At 43.6% G+C, this 22669-nt stretch overlaps 1 protein-coding gene across 4 annotated transcripts in view; it reads right to left on the reverse strand.

Moving 5' to 3' along the window:
* Nucleotides 1-1575: 1575 nt before the first annotated feature.
* Nucleotides 1576-22669, reverse strand: part of KLHDC8B (kelch domain containing 8B) — a 58127-nt gene continuing 37033 nt past the window's right edge. For all 4 annotated transcript variants that reach the window (XM_089518144.1, XM_089518152.1, XM_089518135.1 and 1 more), the window contains 4 exons: nucleotides 12112-12276; nucleotides 8700-8924; nucleotides 7134-7235; nucleotides 1576-2964 (listed from right to left, as the gene is read on the reverse strand). In XM_089518144.1, coding sequence (XP_089374270.1) covers nucleotides 2768-2964; nucleotides 7134-7235; nucleotides 8700-8924; nucleotides 12112-12276 — 689 coding nt within the window. In that variant the 3' untranslated portion in view covers nucleotides 1576-2767. The remainder of the gene's footprint in view (nucleotides 2965-7133; nucleotides 7236-8699; nucleotides 8925-12111; nucleotides 12277-22669) is intronic.

Genomic DNA, 22669 nt, shown 5'->3' on the forward strand with positions numbered 1-22669 from the left:
AAAGATTATCACACTAGGATTTAAATCATTGTGTCCTGTAGACTGCACTGGCCCAATCCCATTTTTGTGGCTATTTAAGCTCTCCAGAACATTGAGAAAGCCCTCAGGGATCACCTCCCAAATATTATTCCAGTGCAAATACCATGCTGTGGCCCAGAAAGGGATCACATGGAAGCCAAAACAGGTAAAGAGGCCCAAAAAGATATTTCGTTTGCAGACTTGGAGGTTATCATATTAGGTTTCCTGAAAATGCAATATCCAGGCTACAGTCCTGTACATTTTTAAAAAGTGACACCAGCACAAAAGTATGGGGTCTGGGACCTTTTATCATTTTGTAATGATAAGGTTTTTAAAAAACAAAAACACAGAATCTTGCAGTTTTCAGGATAGTGCGTTCTAGGAAATCTAAGATGATGGCTGCAACCTGAGGTAGCAAAGATCAATTGTCCCAGCAGTTATCACTATCAGTTGTGGGGCCCAATAGGTAGCAATACTGGCCATGGATCCCAGTAGTCAGGTAGTGATGCTAGGCCTGCTCAGTTGGCCCAAAATTCGACTTATAAAGAGCTGCAAGTCATCATCTAGCTCTTAGTTGAGCAATAGGCTGCCCTGTATTGGTCCAGCATTGCTTTCTTCTCGGGTTACCCTCTATTACTACTCTGTTTTGGCCTCTTTTCCTGTTTCCCAAAGGAGGCCACTTGCTGACTCGCATGTTCAGCCTAGCTAAATCTGGCAAAAGTGGATTTAGAATTTTTCCGGCCTCCGCACAGCATCCCAATACACACCTGCCCCTTTTGCACCTTTCTTGTTTTCAACAGGAAAGTCTGATAAGAGATTCCAAATGCATTTGACTGAACGTGCCTAGAGTCCTTCTTGTGCCTGAGAACCCTGATAAGCAGGATGCGGGAATGCAGAAGTCTTAAGCACATTCAGCTGAATGTTCTTCAAAGCCCCCTTTAGCCCTTGACATTGAATATATACATGAAAGAAGTGGAGTTTGTGAGTGTTGAAACACTGGAAATGGGGCTCACATGTGTGCTTTCTCCCCGATTCAACGTCCAAATGCATTCACTTCTTTTTTATGGACAGGGCTTTTGACTCAAGCCGAGGCAACCATTTATGAAAGCACTTCATGAGGGCAGATTGATTATTTGGCCAAGGAGAAGTCATTGGTGTCCCCACCCCTGGGGTCACTCGGTGCAGAGGGGCTGCTAGGAGGGCGGCAGTGGCCAGAAGGGCATGCTCTTCCATTTGTATCACCATGATGGCATCCTTCTGCTGAGGAGGGAGCCACTGTTGCTGCAAAGCCTGGATGGATGCACCTGTCTTTCTTGTTCACTGCAGTGCCAGCCTCCTCCTCAGGAGGAGGCTGGCACCACAGTGAGAGCTCTTCTCACATGTTTGCCACTTCTCACCTCGTAGTGGGAGGAGGGTGCAACTGGGTGTCACCTCTCTTCTGAGGGTAAAATGCAGAGAAACAGTCAGGATGTGATACCAGCCAAGACAAAGAATGGATCAGCACATAGGACCTAACCTTGAATGAGAACACAAAGCCAGGAAAAAAAACCCACTGGTTTTATTGGCATGAGGTGCTAAACCACCTCCTAGGCACTGAGCTAGAGGGCACCTTATGTGCTACATGAGACAGGAAACTGGGTTAGGAACACACCACAGGGCGTCACGGCTACACCCAGCCTTCCTAGAGTTGACAGCTGAACAGCATAAGAGACATCAGCACAAGAATAGCAAGGGCAGCTGAAAGCAGAAACAGAAGATTATCTGCTCTACTAGGAAAACACATTCATTCATTTTTCCTCAGAGCCTGCTGAGGAAACATCCCCTCTGCACTGCCCTTTGCAACTGAGGGCCAGAGGTGAGAGAAGGTACTTTTTTGGACTACAGTGTTCACAATTCCCCTGCCATCCACTGTTCAGTGGAAGGTGCAGTCCAAAAATGAACTTTTCCAAATTTTAAGGGCCACTCCGTGCTGCCAAACAAGCATGGGAAGAATGGGGGCAGAATTGTGTCCTGGGCTGTGTGATTGCTTAACCATGAATTAATCTCCAAAACTCACTCATGCTTGCCACACCATAACCCAGTTGTTTCCTGAAGGCTTTGCATTCATCTGAGTTGTTATTAACACAGCATCACCAGTATACATGGGCAGCTTGCAGAGTAGCATAAGCAAGGAAGAAAGATTGACAGAGAGCTGTGGTCTGAAGAGTTTACAACCTAAAATTCAACAGTGATAACAAAAGGGAAGGGAGCTGAATTGCTTAAAGTTTTAGTTTGGTGAAAGCAATCACTTAAATGGTGAGCCCAGCCATGTCCAGCCCACCCCACATTCTCACCATGTCAACTTGGAGCCAGAAGGTTGCATGCAATGAAGGATCCATGGCTGTGCAGCAAGGCCTTCTGCTCCTGCCTGTGGCAACAAGAAAGCCAGCTTCCTTAAGCCCTTCCCCTTGCTCAACCAGGTAGAGAGCGTGTTCACATGCTTGATTCCCATCATGCCTATGGCAGGGGGCAAAGGAGCAGACTGCACCAGTCTCTGGGCTACTCTGTACTATACTGTACTTTGCAACGGTTCAATGAGTTTCTGGGAGAACAGCAAGAGAAAAGATACTTCCACAGGCTGCCACATCAGCAATGAAGCATGTGTTCTCCTCCTGGCTTCCTCAGACATGCATCCATCCTACCACCATGGTCAGGCACTTCATTCTTCTTGAGTTGTGTTGGCGGAAAACATTCCACCAGGAAGCATCATTCAGATCCCCTGCTGGACACTCAAAGCCTCCACAGCACTGCTGGGTCCCTGGGCCACCCCACCAATCACAAAGAGCAGGTTGGGTGTCTCCAGACTTGAGCAGGAACAGCGCCCTGTGGGCATAGAGGGCAAGGGCTCCCATTTTTTTCTTGCCAGGTTAAAGCCTTCAACAGATGCCAGAGGACAAGATTGGTTCCCTGGAAGGAAAGAAGAAGAGAGAGAGATCTATGAACCAAATAGCAGTTTCCCCAGCAAGAGCCAGACTCTGCTGTTGACTGTCAGCAACTGAAATACCACATGGCAGAGGATCTGGGAATGCATGCTGTGTCCATTACAACAGCATGGCATCTGTGAGCCATACGGCAAGCCAAATATCTCCCAAGAATTACTGTACAGATGTCTTGCTGCAGTTAATTAAGAGCTCAATTTACAGGCCAATGTGACCCTTACTAAAACCAAAAAGCTTGGAGCTCAAACTTAAGCCACAAACAGTTCAGGCAGATCCTGGTACACTTACACTCACAGCAGACTATTTTGCTATCACCTTTGACACTGCCAGCTACAATAAGATCTTTATAAAAATGGGTGACCCAGTGTCACCAAGTGTGCTTGCATATTTTTAGAAAATCCCATTTCAAAGTTGAGCTGTCTGCATTTATGGATTTTAATTTTTATTCTTTGTACTTTTATGCCTGTATATTGCTAGGATATCTAGTGCTGTTTTTAAGGCACCAAGAGTGCATCTACACTATAAAAAATAATGCAGTTTGACACCACTTTAACTGCCATGGCTCCATCCTATAAAATTCTGGGATTTGAAGCTTTGTGAGCACCCAAATGTTTTGGCAGAGAAAGCTAAAGATCTTGTAAAACTACAAATCCCAGGATTCCATAGGATGGAGCTAGAGGACTTAAAGTGGTGTTAAACTGCATTATTTCTTCAGTGTAGATACACTGAAGTTGGAAAGACAGACAAAATGGGGGTGGGGTAGAAATCAGTAGGAATAATTCTGCTACCATGCATTTAGCAACAAAATGAAACTTTTGTGTATCCCATACCAGCAGGCATTCTACCTATACCTGGGTGACCTGAGCAATGGTTGACCTTGTAGTACTCAGAAATAGGAGGTAGAAAAGAGGGGTCTCCAATATTAGTGCTTGAAAGGGCAGAGGAAAGACCTTTGACTCAGTGTAAAACTAAGGCACTGGTACATGCATAAATGTAACAGCTGGCAGGATGTAACCTGGCCAAACCCTGGAGCAGAAGCCTATTTGACAGCCTTGACAAAGGAGCGGAACCTGATTGAAGGCACTAGCAAAAAGAGGCGCAGGCAAAATTAACAGCTTGAGAAACTGAATCAGGGTAGGATAATAGGTGCCACGTCCTAGCATTGTTGGACTACAACACCCATCATTATATAGTTAGCACAGCCAAAGATAATGAATGATGGGAGCTGCAACATTTTCCCTAGGAGGCCAGGGAGGCTGAACTTGTTATTGTGTTTAGTCAGTTATTAAAACTATTAATAGTTTAAAATATGACAACGATCAGTTTTTTAAAAAAGAAAATCTGCACAATGCATGCAGAAGTATTGCCAAGTGGTTCCGCCCTTACAATCCATAAGGCTGGCCAGAACTATACCACACGCAACTGGTCATGTGAGATGGTAGAAAACAGAAGAAAACCATGACAACAAAGCCATGAATACAGTAAGAAAGGACAACAAGAAAATGTGTTAGATCTATTAAACTGTCTTTAGAATGGATTCCATAAATAAGATGCAACTTTCCTTAAGGGGTCCCTAATGGGAATTCGGACTACCTTTTAGACTGAATTGCAATTTGGATTAAAAGTGGGTTATTCCCACTGCCACTGTTTTTTTCACACCCAGATCAGGGTTTTGCACACCCGATCCGGGGCAAATCCCCCTCAGCACAGGTTTTCCGAAAGCGTTTTTTTCCCCATTTCTTTTTGGGAAATGAGGTCAGCAAATGTGAACTTGTCCCCGGTCATGATTGAAACTTTTATTTTGTGACAGATTATGCAAATGCTTGTGCTACATATGTTTCCCTAATGTGTGCATGCTTGTGCTACATACAGTGGGCCATACGCAGGGGATCCGTTCCAGAACACACAGCCCAGATAAAATCTGCATATGCTCAAGTCCCATAGCACTCAGGTGTTGGGTGTCCACCATTGAGGACAATGGTACTGCCTCCCTTCCTCTGGAGGCCCCTGACAGTGAGAAGGAAGGAGGCAGGAGGGCGCCGTCTCAGTCCAGGGCTCCTGGCTGTTGGACTCTGACCGTGGGGCTCCTCAGGGAAGCTGGCCCCCTCTTCACCTTCACCTCAGGCAGCAGGCCAGCGGAGGGCCCCTCATTGTCCAGGGCAAAGAACACAGCTGCCCCTCAGGGGTCGAGGGCTGCCTTGGGAGGGAGGGAGCCCAAAGGCCAGAAGGCAGCCAGAATTGCTGAACACTAGTTGCGAAGAGAATGGAGCAACACCTGGGCTTCCTCCCTGGTGGCACAAAGGCGGAAGAAGTGAAGGGGGCCGGTGGGATGGACTTTGGATTCCGTGGAGGTCTCAGGGCCTTGGCCACCTCCAGAGAGGGCTTCTGGGTAGGGGTGCGTGGCAATGGGCCTTGTCTGTGGGGTGTTCCTTTGGGAAAAGGCAGCAGTGAGGTAGGAACGAAGGGCACCTTCTGCCTCAGTCCTAGGGGACTGGAGGATGATGGGGAGAAAGGGCTTCTCTCTGAAGGATCCCTTGTGAAGGTGGGCACCTTCCATTCAGAGCCCCCTTTGGGCTTCAGTGCTTTTGGAGATCCAGAGAGGACCTCCTTTTTGGAGGATTTTAACAGAGAGGCTAGATGCTTTGATTAGGAGTTCTTTTAATAGTTCTTTGATTGGGAGTTTTTTTTCATTTTCACAAGTTGATAGAATATGCAAACGTTGCCACTAGATTTTTTTTTAAAAAAAGAAGGGGGAAAGCACCCATGCCATTGGCTAATGACTGCATGACAGGCCACCATTGACAGCGAAAGTGAATATGCAAATCATTTGATTGACAGACCCTCTCAGGCCTCTGGAGACCTGGGGAGCCGGCAGCCTTGCACCAGCTTCTGAGGGGCCTCCGGAGGCCCCTCAGAAGCCGGCGCTTGTGCTCTGGGGCCGCTGGCTTCTCAGGCCTCCGGAGGACTGGGAAGCCGGCGCGCGCATGCACAGACGGCTGCCACACTACTTAGGAGAAGGGTAGCCTTATACGGTGAGTATAGGCTAAACCCTAGATTTTTATTTTAAAAGTTGGGGGTTGTCTTATACGCCCGGTTGTCTTATACATACGTGGTATTTGGCTTACGCGGGGAGGGGGGTCTGGAACGGACCCCCCATGTAAGCCAAGGGCAGACTGTACTTTGATATGTGGCCAACACAGATACCCTGGATAAGTTTTTTTGTATAGAAAGAATTAGACTACTAATCCATCTTGCCCATCGCTCCCTACTTCAAATGGAAGAAGCTCTCCAAGATCCTGGCTAGAGGTCTTTTGCAGTCCTGATGGTGAACATCCATTAAAGAGATGCCAGGAGTTAAGCCCTGGACCTTCTGCCATGCGAGTTCTGCCACTAATTCAGGCTCATTGCTGCAGGATGTATATACCACCCACCGCCCCTGACAAAGTAACTTCGGACAATGTTATGCTCCTGGCTCCTCACTCAGTTACCAGCATGGATAAGAAAAAATGCTCTGGACCTAACTCTCCACTATCTTAAATACAAGTGTGAGATAATGATGACAACTGTCAAATCTGTATTAAAGTCTAAAACAGCAATTTATGCAACAGTATTTGGTGCCTAATACAAACAGGGCAGTGGAGGTTTGCAGAGGCGATGTAGTGGGTTTACTTCCATCTGCCATGTTTTCTTACAACCCTTCCTCCCCAGATAATTGGCTCTTCCTTAGGGTTTCCCAGCTGCAAGAATGGTGATCAGTAGAGGAAAAGTGGTGGACAAACAAAAGACCACTTCTCCCCTGCAATAGCCAGCCCCACAAGCTTTCCCCGTCCTTTCAAAAGTGTTTATATCCAGAGATCATCCCATGTTTACTAGGTGATGTACTTTCAAATGAAGTAAAAAAGCAATACTTAATTTTAAAAAATTCAGATTTAGCCAAGAATGCCTCCAACAGATATAGGGAAAGTGACTCACTTGGAAGAAAATACTGTGGGGCTCTTTGTTTTAAGGGGCTATGTTTTAGGCAACAACATGTCAGGGTCTGGCTGTAAAACATTCTCCTATTTTGGAAGCAGTTCTTTGGCATCTCTCTCCACCCCATGCCTCCAGAACCAGAAACCCCAGATCTGCAGCACTTACCCAGACCACCAGCTGCCACCACACGTCCACCCAGGTGACCAGCTACAAAGTCAGCCCTCTTGTCCCTCATGCGGAGAGTACGGTTCAGCCGACTCCAAGATCCTAAATGGAAGATTGAAAGAAAGGGAGAATTAAGTTCTTGTAAAGGCTTAGGGAGGGTAATAAAGGAAGATTTAGAGTGATAAAAAAGCTCTGAATGCAAAGATGGGGGATCTGTGCCTCCATTTTGAAATAGGCATCTCTGTGTAGCAAGGGAAGGAATTGTGCAGCCAAATGAGGCACATTTGATTCTCCAAGCCCCCTCCCCCTTAGAACCATAGAATCAGAGTTGGAAGGGACCACAAGGGTCACCCAGCCCAACCCCCTGCCATGCAGGAAATCTCAATCAAAGCATCCCCGACAGATGGCCATCCAGACTCTGTTTAAAGACCTCCAAGGAGACTCCACTACACTCTGAGGGGGTTTGTTCCACTGTTGAACAAACTGTCAGGAGGTTCCTCCTGATATTGAGGTGGAATCTTTTTTCCTGCAGCTTGCATCCATTGTTCCGGGTCCTAGTCTCTGGAGCAGCAGAAAACAAGCTTGCTCCCTCCTCAAAAGACATCCCTTCAAGTATTTAAACAGGGCTATCATATCACCTCTTAACTTTCTCTTCTCAAGGCTAAACATCCCCAGTTCCCTAAGTCATTCCTCATAGGGCATGGTTTCCAGACTTGTCACCATTTTAGTCGCCCTCTTTTTTTTGGCAGCCATCAACATCTCTACCTTTTCCCCAAAATTTCCCTCTTTTTTTAAAAAAAAGAGATTCACAACTTTAGAAGCTTCAATGAAATGAAATTCTCAGATATCCCCTAAATCAGTGTTACTCAAAGTCATGGTTCTTGGACCAGTGACAGTCCCTGGTGAGTTTTTCAGGAAAGAAAGACACCACTGTAGTCAATAAGCACAAATATGATACTGGTCCCTCATGCACTGGAAAAAAACATGACAGTTTCCTCACATTAGATAGCATGGGAAGCACTGCTTTAAACCAATGTTTAAGAAAGTAGCTGGTGTCCCCTGTGATGAATCTGGCCTAGGGATTACCCAAAAACCTTATGTGATTGACAATCCTGATCTGGACATGTTAGGTTAAAGGACTGAGTGTGTACTCATAATGCCCCAGACTCTGGTATTAAGATCAGGATATATTTCGAATAAGGCCTTAAAAATAAAAAATCTATGCAGTGTAGAAAGCAGCCTGGTCCCACCACTAGTATTACCACACATGCTTGCCCTGCCCTCCTTGTGCCAGAGCTGCCTAGGTTCACATACTGTAGGTAGAACCTTCCCTTTAGGCAAAGATCCAGAAAGGGGAAGAGGGAGCTGGAGAAGTTTTAGGAGCACTTGTACATGCACTCTCATCCTCATTATAGTTAAATCCCCACCCACCCATGAAGAAGCTGAGTGCATATAAGGTAACAGGGTTATCTTGACTTCATCCCTTTTGTTACAGAGGAACAATCATTCTTTAAGCTCAGGAGTCTTGACTCTCTCTCCTGACTGCAACACACAACTCCATCTTACCCTCTTCCAAGTCAAACATCTCCACGGTGTTGACAAAGTGGGGCCGGGAATAAAAGTTGTGGGGGCCTGGCTGCTGCAGTCCTCCCAGGCTAAAGAAGCAGCCATCCACCATGGCACAGCTGGCAAAGGCACGCCGACTGGGCACACTGGGGTAGCGTGTCCAGCTCCTCACTTCCAGATCAAAGGCTTCGAAGGCTGTGACAGGCAACTTGCCTTGTCGCCCTCCTGTGAAAAGAGGAGACAGCAAAAACTCACACACTTTTCTTGGTCTGTCATGAAATGAGGCAGACCGTCCAAAGATTCAGAAGCAAGAAAGAATTTACAGCATAGACACCCCCCCCCTCCCCCGGTTCTGCCTGCAGAGACAGGACTTATCCGGAGGTTAATATTCAAAAACTTAGCAGTATTAGTCTGGAATATCAATATGGAAAGGGATGTTGTAGCATCTTTGAGAATAACCCAGAGAAAGAAATTGTAGCATAAGCTTTTGCCCTGGCCATGAAGGAAGAGAAGAGCAGGCAGTATCTATTGGACTTGATTCCCTTCCTCATTCCCTTCTTTTGTGTAATGGCTTTTTCAGTTGTAAACCTGAGGGCAGGGAACTGTCAAATTAGGAATCTGTAAGCTGTTCTGAGAGCATCGAATGCTTTCATGGCCGGCATTCATAGTTTTTTGTGGGTTTTTCAGGCTATGTGGCCATGTTTGAGAAGAGTTTCTTCCTGATGTTTCGCCAGCATCTGTGGCTGGCATCTTCAGAGAATGCTTGCCTGAAAAGGAGTTGGGTATATATATTTTGTGTGACCTGGGAAGGCAGGAGGGATTTGCATGTGGATTGTTCTGTTGCTAATGGCAGGCCTCAGGGTGGGAGGGTCCGCAAAAGAGGATTAGTGTCTGCTTTATTAGAGCTCATTGTCTGCTGGGAAACCCCTGGCCCTGGGAGATTTCTCATTTGTATTTGTTGAGTCTTCATCTTGCTATTTTTCAGGACTGGTAGCCAAACCTTATTTACTTTAAGGGTTTCCTGTTTCCTGTTGAAACTGTCCAGGTGTCTGTGGATTTCAATGGCTTCCCTGTGCATCCTGACATGGTAGTTGTTGGCATGGTCCAGAATTTCAGTGTTTTCAAACAGTATTTTATGTCCAGGATGATTTGTAACATGTTCTGCTACTGCTGATTTTTCTGGCTGACCCAGTCTGACTCGTGTTCCTTGATTCTTGTTTGCATACTGTGTAAGGGACCACCAAACGCAGCTGGCCCTCCTTATGCACGGATTTTTTTATACACGGATTCAAGCATCCACGGCTTGAAAATATTAAAAAATATATAATTTTCAAATATCAAACCTTGATTGTCCCATTTTATATAAGGGACACCATTTTGCTATGCCATTGTATTTAATGGGACTTGAACATACATGGATTTTGTTATTCATAGGGGTTCCTTGAACCAAACCCCACCAAGGGTCCACTGTACTTCATGCTCTGCCCTCCTTGACTTGACACTATGGTCCTATGAAAGAATAATAAAGATGACACTTAGAACCTACAGGTTTTATAAGTATTGGTATTTAAAACCAATTTAAAAATCTGCCACCTGATTAACTAGGAGCAGGAGGGGCACTACTACAGTCAACCATAATGTTTTCAGTTGATTGGGGCACTTTCGGTTAGAATGGCATCGTGCTGCGTGTATCCTTGGTGAAGGAGCTGAGACTACACCAATCATCTATGGAGATCACCAGTCTAGCAACACTCAAACTAACAGAAATTGTCTCCCTGTAATAGGGAACTCAGAGGGAGCACGCAGGGTCTGTCCTTGGCACTTTGTTGGGAAGATTCCATTGAGACATGATTGGGTAGAGGAGGCAGAGGCAGAAGATCCAGTGCTGACAGCCATGATGAATCAGCACAAGTGCTGCCATCAACTTTTTTAATGCCGAGGAAAATTCACTGTCTGAGAAAGAAACCAACTAACTGATGGATGCATGTATCTTCCTATTCACCTATGCTTATGCAAATGGAAAAAGTGAGAACTTTTGGGATGAAGGGGTTAAAACAGCGATGAAGAAGAACAGGTTAAAGCCAATATAAATAATGGTTAAGGAAATGTTGAACCCATCCCATCCCTCTTTAAATATTCAGAACTTTAAGAACATTAAGACTCAAAATCTAAAAAAGAAAGCAAGCTGGATTAAAGCATTTATTAACTATTTCCTACAGGGCAAGCAAATACCAATTTCATAACTGGTGAGAATTTTAATGTAAACTAGATCATGGATGCTATGAGAATTAGAAGAACTTTGAGAGGCCAACCTACAAGAAAATTAATCTAATTGCACAACTAGTTGAAGTCTTGAAACAAATGTGGAAGTAGGTTTTAGTAGACCTTAAAGATATAAGAAACTCTCTGGAGTAAACAAGTGAACTAGAAGCTAGAGATATTACAGGAAAAACACAGAAGTTGGAGGAAACTATAGAAGATATGAAGCAGGATAAAGAAGAGGAATTGGATGTTTCATTCTCCTCAATTTCAAAGAAAGTGAGAAATCTGTAAGAATGAGAGATTTGTTGGAACAGCACAATAAAAATACACATATAATAAAGACTGAAATACTGCCTGACTTCTCTGATATCCTGAAAAACAATTTCAGATAGGACAATGAAAAAGTGTATAGAGTGGATTCCTTTGTGACTGGACAAAGACTGTGGCCCAGGGAAAGGACTACTTATTTTGCTAGATGGCAAAAGATGATTGGAAATGTAAACAGAAGATAGGGAACTTTTACCACATGTATGAACTTGTAATGAACCACAGAAATCTGGATTCAATTCATTTGATGTTAGAGGACATATTCAAAGTTTAAATAAAATGGAATTACAAGACTAATTTGCTGGGGAAGTAAGAGGAATAGTGTGAGAAGAAATATAGACACACATGACATACAAACTTGCTGAAATTGACACATTTTCAGTGTTAATTAAGGATAAGGTTTTGATTTTTTTTTAGAAAGAATGGGATTTGTTTCTTTTTTTTGCAAAAATCGGATTTGTTTATTACTCTTTTGTAACAGTATTAAGGATATATATCAAATTTAGACTTAATCAGAGAAATAGAATTTGAAAATATAATTTTAGTAGAAGTATAATTTATTATCATATAAAGGAAGTAAAGTTAGAGTATATCCATATAATCTAATTTTATAAGGGGTAGGAAGTCAGTTGTATAGTATATAATTATGTTTTTTAGTTTGTTTAATAGTTGTTTTGTGTATTACGTTTGTTTGACACATACATTTGTGAGTATATTTATGTTTTATGGCAAATAACAATGATTTACAAAAAAAAACCACCAGTGTTTTCAGTTGATTGATGTAGGTGATTAACCAACTAAACATGGATACCCTGTTCCTTACCCATCACAAAAATCTTGTTCCCATGTATAAAAGTAGAGGCTCCATAGCAGGGTGTAGGCATAGATGGAAGGGGCTGCCAATGATCCTTGGATGGCTCGTACATCCGCACCAGAGCTTGTGGAGAAGTGTCTGTACCCATCCCACCTAAAGCATAAATGGTACCATCTGGAAGAGAGGAGACACATGCATAGGTTAAAAGGGTTGGCCAGAGGAAGTATGTAACAGCAGCAGCAGCAGCAACAACAACAACAAAAATAGTTTAAGTGTTGGGTAACACAAGATGCATGGCAGCTGGTGGGGTATAAGTAATTTGAGTGTTGAACTAGGACTTCAGGAGACCAGGAGTTTTCAGCCATGAAAACTCACTTTGGGCAGACACTCAGCCTAAAAGAAAGGCAATGGCTAACCTTCTTTCAATAAAGATTACCAAGAAAACAATCAGGACATGGGTTATTCCTCCAGTGGGAATGAGCCCAATGTGTAAAACAATTGCCCCCAACAAGCTGGATACTCACTTTACCAACCTGTGAAAGGATGGATGTTGAGTGGATCTTGGAGCCCTCCTCTAGCATCGAATTTACAATGTTGTGGCTGAATACAGCATTTAACCACTACACCACCAGGGCTTCTTCTAAGCGAGTGGTTCTCAGCCCTCCTAATGCTGCAACCCTTTAGTACAATTCCTCATGTTGTGGTGACCCCAACCATAAAATTATTTTCGTCTCAGTTCCTAAGACCATCAGAAATACGTGTTTTTGAATGATTTTAGGCGACCCCTGTGAAAGGATCTTTCAACCCCCGAAGGTGTCGCGACCCACAGGTTGAGAACCACTGTTTTAAGCTATATGATGTGCAGGGCTAGCAGGGTTTGTTTTGTTTTTTTTTGTCCCAAATGTGCCAGGGATCAGTACCATTTATGTACCCATTGGTTATAACGGATTCTTTCTTTGCTGTGGACCAACAGCCAATGGCTCACAGACCAGCACCAAGTTCATAGACCACCACTTTGAGTAATATAGTTGGCCCTCCATATCTGCCACAGATCCTTTATCCACAGATTCAACCATTCACTTCTTGAAAATATTTTAAAGATATATAAATTCCAAAAGGCGAACCTTGAGAATTTGCCATTTTCTGTAAGGGATACCATTTTACTCTGCCATTGTATTTTAATGGGACTTGAGCATCCATGGATTTTGGTATCCACAAGGGATCCTGGAACCAAACCCCAGCAGATACCAAGGGCCCACTGTACTGCTTTAAATAACATTGATGATGGGATTCAGCTAGGGTCCCCACTCTAGCCATGAGATATGGCAACATTTAAATATATCTCCTGCACCTTGACCATTCCTCACATCTGAACGAGAATCCTAATCCCTCCACTTCATTGAATCCGAACTTGTTCCAGGGCCACAGGAGCTACTGCTCTCTGGGAAACTCCAATGGCTGACAGACCCCACCTCATTTTGTCAGGTGGTACCCATCCCCTCTTTCGAACATACTGAACAATGAACAACACAGAGATACCAGACAATCACATCTAATTATATTTGCTGTGTTGTATCCCTGGAGATACCATGGCAACTCAGCCATGCTGCCAAGTTCTACTTCCAGCGCAGCCTGCCCACCACTTTGCAAATAGTTAAAAGCAGGGGGAAAGACAGAGGCTCCCCACCATTTGAGATGGGGAGCTGTTGCCATGCTCATTATATATAGAGAAGATTCCTAGTTCATGAACCCACACACTCTTTTTGTCCTGCCCTTTGTTTCCCCATTGTGCAGGCTGATCAGACCTAACACACGCTCAAAGAAATGAGATCAAGAACTATGCAGCAGGGCTCTTATTATTGATGGGAGATCCCCATGGGTAACCAAGACCATCATCTATCACAGCAACTAAACCCTTAGGGTACTGACCATTTCTTGTACATAAATAGCTCTTTTGTGTCAGCCAGCATAAGGAGGAACCCTACCAAGCTGAGTGGAATTTTGTCAGTAACCTCTTGCCAGCAGCAATAAGCTTTGCCTGAAAGAAAATCCCTGATTTCTTGAGTAAATTACAAACCAGGCAATGAATACAGTTGCTCAAGCAACCGATTTTATTTCAGAAACTAATATAAGGGAGAGAAAATGGGATTTCAAGATACATGAAAATGTTAAACCCACTGAGGGGGAAAAAGTCACTGCAGCAAACATTAGAAACATGTGAAGTGCAATTAAGTTCAGGATAATTAAGGTACATGAACAGATGAAACAGTTCAGTTATATACAGATTGTTTGAACTGTCCATTTAGGCAGCTACAATTTTTTTTAAATTGTGCATTCTATGGATCCACAGATACGCCCTGCCTGATTGTAATGTAAAACATTGTTAAATGGGGTAAAACAAGATCAATGCCTCCAGCCATGTAAGAAATCCACAGATCAATGGCAGACTATCAGCTTGGCATGTGTAAAGCTCCCAGGTTCAGTTGCTTACAATGTTCCATCTAAGGACTAGGTGAAGCAAAAATCTGTCTGAGAAATTCCAAGCTACTACCAGGGGTTGCAGGAGTCGAACCATGGAGAGCAGAGGGCAGGTAATTCACATAAGTAGGTACATTTATCCTGTGTTTTCTTGGTTGCTACTAGTTTTATATCTGCTTTTAAATGTTATTATTGTTGTTAGCTGCCCTCGAGATGACTCTGACTCATGGCAACTCTGTTGTTGAAAAAAAGAAAAAAAAAAAAGGGGGGGGGGGAGTTAGGTATTTTTGAATACTATCACAATCTGTATGGATGATATCCAAAGTATTTATCTACTACAGTATTTAAATATCACAAAACAAAATCAAGTAGCATAAAAATTACAACATCCATAAAAGAAACAATGAATGCATAAAATAAGGACAGAGGTCCTGTGATCTTTAAGAAATGATCATCAGTAGCTGTAAATATAGAAGTCCTTGATTAACCAAGCCTGTATTCAGAGACTTGACTGTTCTGTAGTTACACTCCAATCTAGCTTTCAGGCAGAATGTTCTGTGATTCTACTCCAGTACAGTCACCAGCCAAATGCATTTCGACCTATTCATCAGTGGCTGCAGTGTCACTAATATCACAAAACAATGTGTGGAATAATAAAAATACAAGGAAATCACTGACTACTCTGATGAGGCAACTGATGGAGACTTTATGGACTTTATCACACTAGCAAAATCCCATTCAGAATTTCTGTTTTACCTTTGGTTTATTTTTGCATTATTTCATTTTAACAGTAACATCATGTGATAAACTTCCCGCATTTGTGGGTTTTTAAAGATTTAAATCTAGTTTAAATCCCTTTGCTGAACGGGATTTCTTTAGTGTGATAAGGTCCTATGTTGAAAAGTGTTTGGCTGGTGACTATACTTGAGTAGAATCACAGAACATTCTGCCTGAAAACTGTATTCGAGTGTAATCACAGATCAGTCAGGTCTCTGGATACAGGCTTGGTTCTTCAAGGACTTTTATAATTACAGCAACTGTCCTCCACTGCTGTGCTTAGGTCCTGCAAATTCAGACTCCCTAACTGAATCTATTCATCAAGCGTGCAGTTTTCCTCTCTTTTTACTGCCCTCCACTTTTCCTGCCATTATTGTTTTTTCCTAGTGAGTTGTGTCTTCTCATGACGTGGCCAAAGTACAACCACCTCAGTTTGATCATCTTGGCTTCCATGGAGATTTCAGGCTCGATCTGTTAAAGGACCCACTTGTTTGTCTTTTTGGCTGGCCACGGTATCCTCACCACTCTGCTCCAGCACCCCATGCATTATTTTAAAAGTATTCCTCCACCATCAAATACTCTAGCAAAGTAAAATCTAGGAGTAATTGTCACAATGGCTTCCATAATGGCACTTACTATTTGCAATCACTTGTGTTGTCTCTGGGCCTTATTGCACCATGGTGCTTTGGTGACATAGCAACACTGCCAGCGATCATGCGCTACTGCTTGATGTCGTTGATCACCTGACAACATCCCATCACAGTGCCATCACAAATGTGCATTTTTTTATGCTGGAAAGAATCCATTAATGACCACCTTTCAAGCTACCAAAGTAGCTTTTCTGCTGTGGAACTCCAATCCTGTTTCCTTCCGTGAGAATCCATTACTGGGTAGGATGGGAGAGGTTGGGGATGTGAGCAGCTAGTTCCTATTTCAAAATTCCCCAGAAGATTTGTGTAGGGAATCCACGGACTATGTCTGTGCTTGGTCTGAGATGATCATGCTCTGCTGCTGCACCCTACTGGACTGTCACCACAATAATAATAAATAATAATATTAATAAAACTTTATTTTTACCCCACCTCTCTGTCAAAAGACAATCGAGGTGGCTTTCAATTAAAAGAAATCCATACAGTACAAATGTCCCAATATTCCCTCTCTCCCCTAAAACACCAATTAAACATATAAAGCATTAAAATAATCCATTAAAATGCAGTGATGATATGATGCTGCAATGGTAAGGAAATGGCTAAAATGCCAAAGTATACCCCTTTGACAAGGTTGTCAAGCAGTGTCTGACTGCAGGGGGTGGTGACCATCTCCATTACTAAGCTGAAGGGCCAGTGTTTTAAAAAACGACTCTGTGATCATGTGGCCAGCATGACTGCACAGAACACTTACCTTCCCAACTTGCACTTTTACATGCTTTCGAAGTGCTAGGCTGACAATGACAGGAGCTCACTCTATCACGCTGCACTTGGGCCTCAAACTACCAGCCTTGCAATCGTCAAAGTCTCAACTGCTCAGCCACCGCGTCTCCACTCTCCCACTACATTAGGAGCACTGGTGGCGCAGTGGCTAAATGTCTATACTGCAACCATTCACTCAAAACCATAAGGTTGAGAGTTCAATACCAGCAAAAGGGCTCAAGCTCGACTCAGGCTTGCATCCTTCCAAGGTCGCTAAAATGAGTACACAGATTGTTGGGGGCTATTTGCTTACAGTTGGAAACTGCTTAGACACTGTTAGTTCAGTATGAAGCAGTATATAAATAAAGCTATTTGTTTTTTGGTTTTGTTTATTAGTCCAAATCAAATATTCAAAGATAGGCAGTTTCTGATGGAGCAACGCTGTTTTCTGCTGCTCCAGAGAACCGGACATGGAACAATGGATGCAACATACAGGAAAAGAGATTACCTCCTGACAGTAAGGGCTGTTTGACAGTGGAACACATTCCTTCCTCAGAGTGTAGTGGAGTTTCCTTCTTTGGAGGTCTTTAAACAGAGGCTAGATGGCCATCTGTGAGGAGTGCTTTAATTGTGAGTTCCTGTATGACAGGGGGTTGGACTGGGTGACCCTTGTGGTCTCTTCCAACTCTATGGTTCTATAATTCTATGAGCAATTGTGTCTTAAACAAAAGGAAAAATATTTGGAGTAACAGGTGACATGGAGTGACATGTATTCTATGTGACAGATACAGGTAGTGAATCATGGGCACATGGCATAAAGCAAAGCTGCAGCAAGCTTGCATCATGCTATGTGACACAGAGTATGGGTTAGTATGGAGTTATAGTTGGAGTTGTGGTTGGATTAACAGTGTATAGAAGTTGGTTGGAAGTTGATGGTGTGTGTGTGCGTATGCTGTAATGTACACATTGTAACTGAAGATAAAGCCTCCAGAACTTTGGATGAACCAGTACATCTGTGAGTCTTTGTTTGTGAAAGGGGTAACAGGGCATAGCCAATACCAACAGCTGGCGTTTTCCTTTTGTGTTTTCTGTTTTTCCACTGCTACAATAATGTTTGGCTGCATCTGGGTTAGTTCGTCCCCAGACTGCACCAGTAGTTGGCTTTTCCCCTTGCCAACAGTTTCATCTACACATGATGGGGGGAAATGGTGGGGGTGGAGTGGCTAATTTCTTTTCCTGTTCAATCACTCATGAGAAAAGGTCTCACTCAGCACCAGGAGGAAATATGACATATTTCTGCCACAATGCTACAGCGGCCAAACAAACAAACAAAAGGCCCAATTGTGAAGCTAGGGGAGGGATGCGGAGGAGGGTATGATGAGGGTACTGCAGAAAAGAAATCTGTGTGTGGAGCGTGCTAACGGCGAGATTACTACAGAAAAGCAACAAGGTGCAGTACAATTCAGTATCCCTACCATGAATGTCTGGAATGGTTTAACCCGACATAACAAAGTGTGATAAGGTCCTCTGAAACCACATGCAAACCAGCAGTAAGCAAACAGGTATCCATACAAATGCCTATTCTCTTCAAAGGAATCTACTGAGTGCACTTGGCCAGGCTTGCTTTGAGTGGTGCATTAAAGGCCAAGCAGTCTTTCATTTTTAAAGAATCCAATTTCTCACTTTTTGGGGGGGAAGGCTTTGACTATTATTATTATTCTTTTTATCCCAGTCTTAATCCATTGCTTTCTCTGCACAAAAGTCCTAAAGGAATACCTTCACAGGGAAAAAGTAACAGGCCCAGGGGTAACACAAAGAGCTTCATGGCTGAATAAGCATATGGCCCTAGTCTGATGGGGTTTTAAAAAGATTTTCCAACAACACAGATTACCTGTCAGACAGTCCATGCTAAAAAAATTAAAAAAAAAAAAAAAAACCAACACAAAATGTTCTTCCCATCTTGCTTATATCACTGGGACCTTCTCCTCTGGAGCTATAGCTAATATCTACTATTTAGTGACCACTTTAGTTCACTACCACTATTTTTCAATTTATTTAATTCTTCATTTACTTGATAGGTTCACTCTCTGTCCCAATATAGGAACTTATCTATTCCTGCAGCCTCATCAAACCTGTGCCGCCAAAACTGGTACATCTCAAATACTGTCCCTCCTATTAACAAGAATCCTTGAATAATTTTAAAGTTTCTTTCATAAGCAATTCTGCAGTTTCTGCTTATGCTATTGTAAATTTCCATCCCAATGGCTTATTTCCAATTCAAAGTGTGTATTGAATTTCTCCCATTTCTGTCAGCTTTCAAACTGCTCAACTTTCCCATAACTGCACTTTTTGTATCCAACAGCACACAGACAAAAACCTCTTGCTGTATCTTATTATAACTGCAGTACCATACCAGCTCTCCTTCAGGTTTCAGATTATGTTTCTCACACCAAATGTCCTGGGTTCAATCCCTAGCAGCCCCTTTTAAACTGTCTGCAAATGTTGTTGCTTGTGGGCTGGACACAGCTCACAAGTTCCCCCCAGTGTGACCCCTCATTCCCCCCTCACTTTAATTGCTAGAAAAAAAATCAGCCTAAAAATAGACGAATGCATCTAACCAACAGTTTTTAGGGCAGTAGTACACAAATTCTAGTCTCCAGGGTGTTTTGCACATCAGCTCCCTAAAGTCTCAGCCAGCATGGCCAACGCTCAGGAATTCTGGAAGCTTGAAGTCCCAAAATCTGGAGAATTAGGGTTTGAGAACCACTGATTTAGGGGACACAATTGTCCAACTGGAATCACTAGAAATTATTTCTACTTATTTTTGGTTTCAGAATAAGCAGCTGCTGCAGTCTCCACAGATCGAGAAGGATGGAGTTGACAATAGGACAAGGGCAGTTTCCAGACCCTCTGAAGTTGCCTGCCTCTGATTTAAAAGCATCTAGTGGCAAATAATGAGAAAGATGTTTGCTTGATAACCTGGAAGACTGCTTGGAAGGAAAAATAATCTTGACACAGTATAGTTCGTTGTTGTTGTTGTTAACTCCCTTCAAGTTGACTTCAACCTGTGGTGACCCTATGAATGAGAGCCCTCCAAGGTACTGTAACCTCAACCGCCCTGCTCAGCTCTGGCAGATTCATGGCCATGCCTTCTCTGGTTGAGTCTATCCACCTGGTATGCAGTCTTCCTCTTTTTCTATTGTCCTCAACTTTAACAAATATTATCTTTTCTAGCACATGCTTTCTTCTCACAGTATAGCCAAAATATGACAACCTCAGTTTAGTCAACTTTGCTTCTAGGGAGAGTTTGAGCCTGATTTGCTCTAGGACCCATTTATTTTTAGAATCTGTGGTAGCTACAGAATTCTTCTCCAGCACTATATCTCAAGTGAGTTGATTTTCTCCCTATCAGCTTTCTTCACTATCCAGCTCCCACAACTATACACAGAAATGGAAATATACAGTATAATTACAGCTTCCTTAATTTTCTTTTCTTTTCTTACAATTTCACTCTGCATACAGATTGTAGAAATGAGGGTGGGTTGTTTTTTTTTTTAATTGAGAATGAAACATCTCTCCTTTTGAAGAGTCTTCACTACTATCTGGCACCTATCCAGGCAGAATCTCCATTAAATAAATGTATTCCATTTTCGGCGAAGCGGAACCATTCAAATCTGGGGGAAAACCATCACCTGTTTTCCCAGATGGAAGGCGAACTTGTACTGTATTTTTCTAAGCAATGAAGCAGAAACTGAGCAGTATGTGTGATCTTGGGAGCAAGAGCCAATAAAATAAAATAAAATAAACAGAAATTTGAATCTGAGGAAGACAGATTAATCCCATAGTGGAAAAAGAGAAAGGCAGGGCAGATAATTCAAACATTTCAAGCATGTCCAAAGGAGGGCGACTAAAATGGTGAAGGGTCTGGAAACCATGTCCTATGAGGAACAACTCAGGGAGCTGGGGATGTTTAGCCTGGAGAAGAGAAGATTAAGAGTTGATATGATAGCCCTATTTAAATATTTGAAGGGATGTCATATTGAGGAGGGAGCAAGCTTGTTTTCTGCTGCGCCAGAGAACAGGACCTGGAGCAATGGATGCAAGCTGCAGGAAAAGAGATTCCACTGCAACATTAGGAGGAACTTCCTGACAGTAAGGGCTGTTCGACAGTGAAACAAACTCCCTTGGAGTGTAGTGGAGTCTCCTTCTTTGGAGGTCTTTAAGCAGAGGCTGCATGGCCATCTGTCGGGGATGCTTTGATTGAGATTTCCTGCATGGTAGAGGGTTGGACTGGATGGCCCTTGTGGTAGGTAAGACAGCTCTATGAGATAACCTTTAGTGTATTCACTAAGACACAGAAAAAGCAGAACAATCTGTAACTGAATTTAAAATCTGTAATTGAATTTAAAATTGGTGGTATTGACGGTGTAAACGGAGCTTCTATTGGAGTAGTGTGGGGCAAGGGGAGATATAGCGGTAGGAGTGTGGAACTACTACGGAAAGGAAGGCGAGATCGATGCTTAATATCTATCCCTCCTTCCATCCACCCTCCTAACCAAAGAGAACTGAGGGTCAGTCCAACTGTACCACAAACCCTGTCTCTGCTCCTGTGCAATGCCAGGTCTGTTAGAAATAAGACCCACATTATCTACGATCTTATACAGGATAAGAACTGCGACCTGGCTTGCATTACTGAGACTTGGCTGGGGCCCGAGAGTGATGCAGTGTGGGCACAGGCCCTTCCAGCCGGGTACTCAGTTAAGGACCAGATCAGGTTAGGTGGGCGGGGTGGTGGTGTTGCCTTGGTCTATAAGAACACTCTTCCCTTAACCAGGAACCATGTCCGGAAAACTGACTTCATCGAGTGTATTTACCTGACCCTGAGGGCCAGGGACAGACTGGGGATTCTGTTGGTCTACCGTCCACCCCATGCGCTAACAGACTCCCTAGCTGAGCTGACACAACTGGTCTCGGACCTGGTGTTGGAGTCACCTAGGCTTCTTGTCCTGGGGGACCTCAACATCCCTTTCAACGCCAGTTCACAAGGTCCAACAGGTGCGGCTCAGGAGTTCATGGCTACCATGACTGCCATGGGCCTGTCCCAATTGGTCTCAGGGCCTACGCACTGTGCTGGTAACACACTCGATGTCGTCTTTAGCACGGACATGGATACTCCGTGGGCAGAGGTATGCAATATCTCTGCCCTATCATGGACGGATCATTTCCTGGTCGAGGCTCGACTCAAGGCTTCTACCCAAATCCCTCCCGGGGGTGAAGGACCTATTCAGATGGTCCACCCTCAAAGGCTGATGGAACCAAAAGGTTACAAGAAGCCCTAGAGGGCTATATGGTTGGAACTGATGGCGATTCTGTTGATGCCCTGACTAACACCTGGGACAAAGATCTCTCCAGGGCTATACACAGTATCGCTCCTAAGCGTCCTTTCCGGCCCGCTTCCAATAAACAACCCTGGTACACGGAAGATCTCAGGGAAATGAAGCGGGCCGTGCAATGACTAGAGCGCAATTGGCGAAGACACCAGCACTTATCCAACAAGACACTCCTTGAGTCTCTTTTGAAGGTTTACGGAGTGGCAATAAGTGCAGCAAAACACTCGTTTTATGCTGCACGTATTGCGGAGTCGCGTCTGGCAGAGCTGTTCAGGGTTGTGAGGGAGCTAATACAACTGCCCCCCTCCCTGAACCCTATTTTAGAACCTTGTGACGAATTTAACAACTTCTTTGCGGATAAAATTTCTCGAATAAGGGCTGATCTCAACGCCGGTATTTCTTCAGAGCCTATAAGAGAGGCATCCAGAGCTTCCGTGGACTCTATTAAGCTGGATCACTTTGAGTTTGTGAATACCGAGGAAGTGGACAAGATTCTTGGAAGTGTTAGGAAGA

This window comes from Sceloporus occidentalis, unplaced genomic scaffold (assembly GCF_023333645.1).
Source record: "Sceloporus occidentalis isolate IW3139 unplaced genomic scaffold, rSceOcc1.0.p SCAF_1, whole genome shotgun sequence".
Taxonomy (NCBI): Eukaryota; Metazoa; Chordata; class Lepidosauria; order Squamata; family Phrynosomatidae; genus Sceloporus; species Sceloporus occidentalis.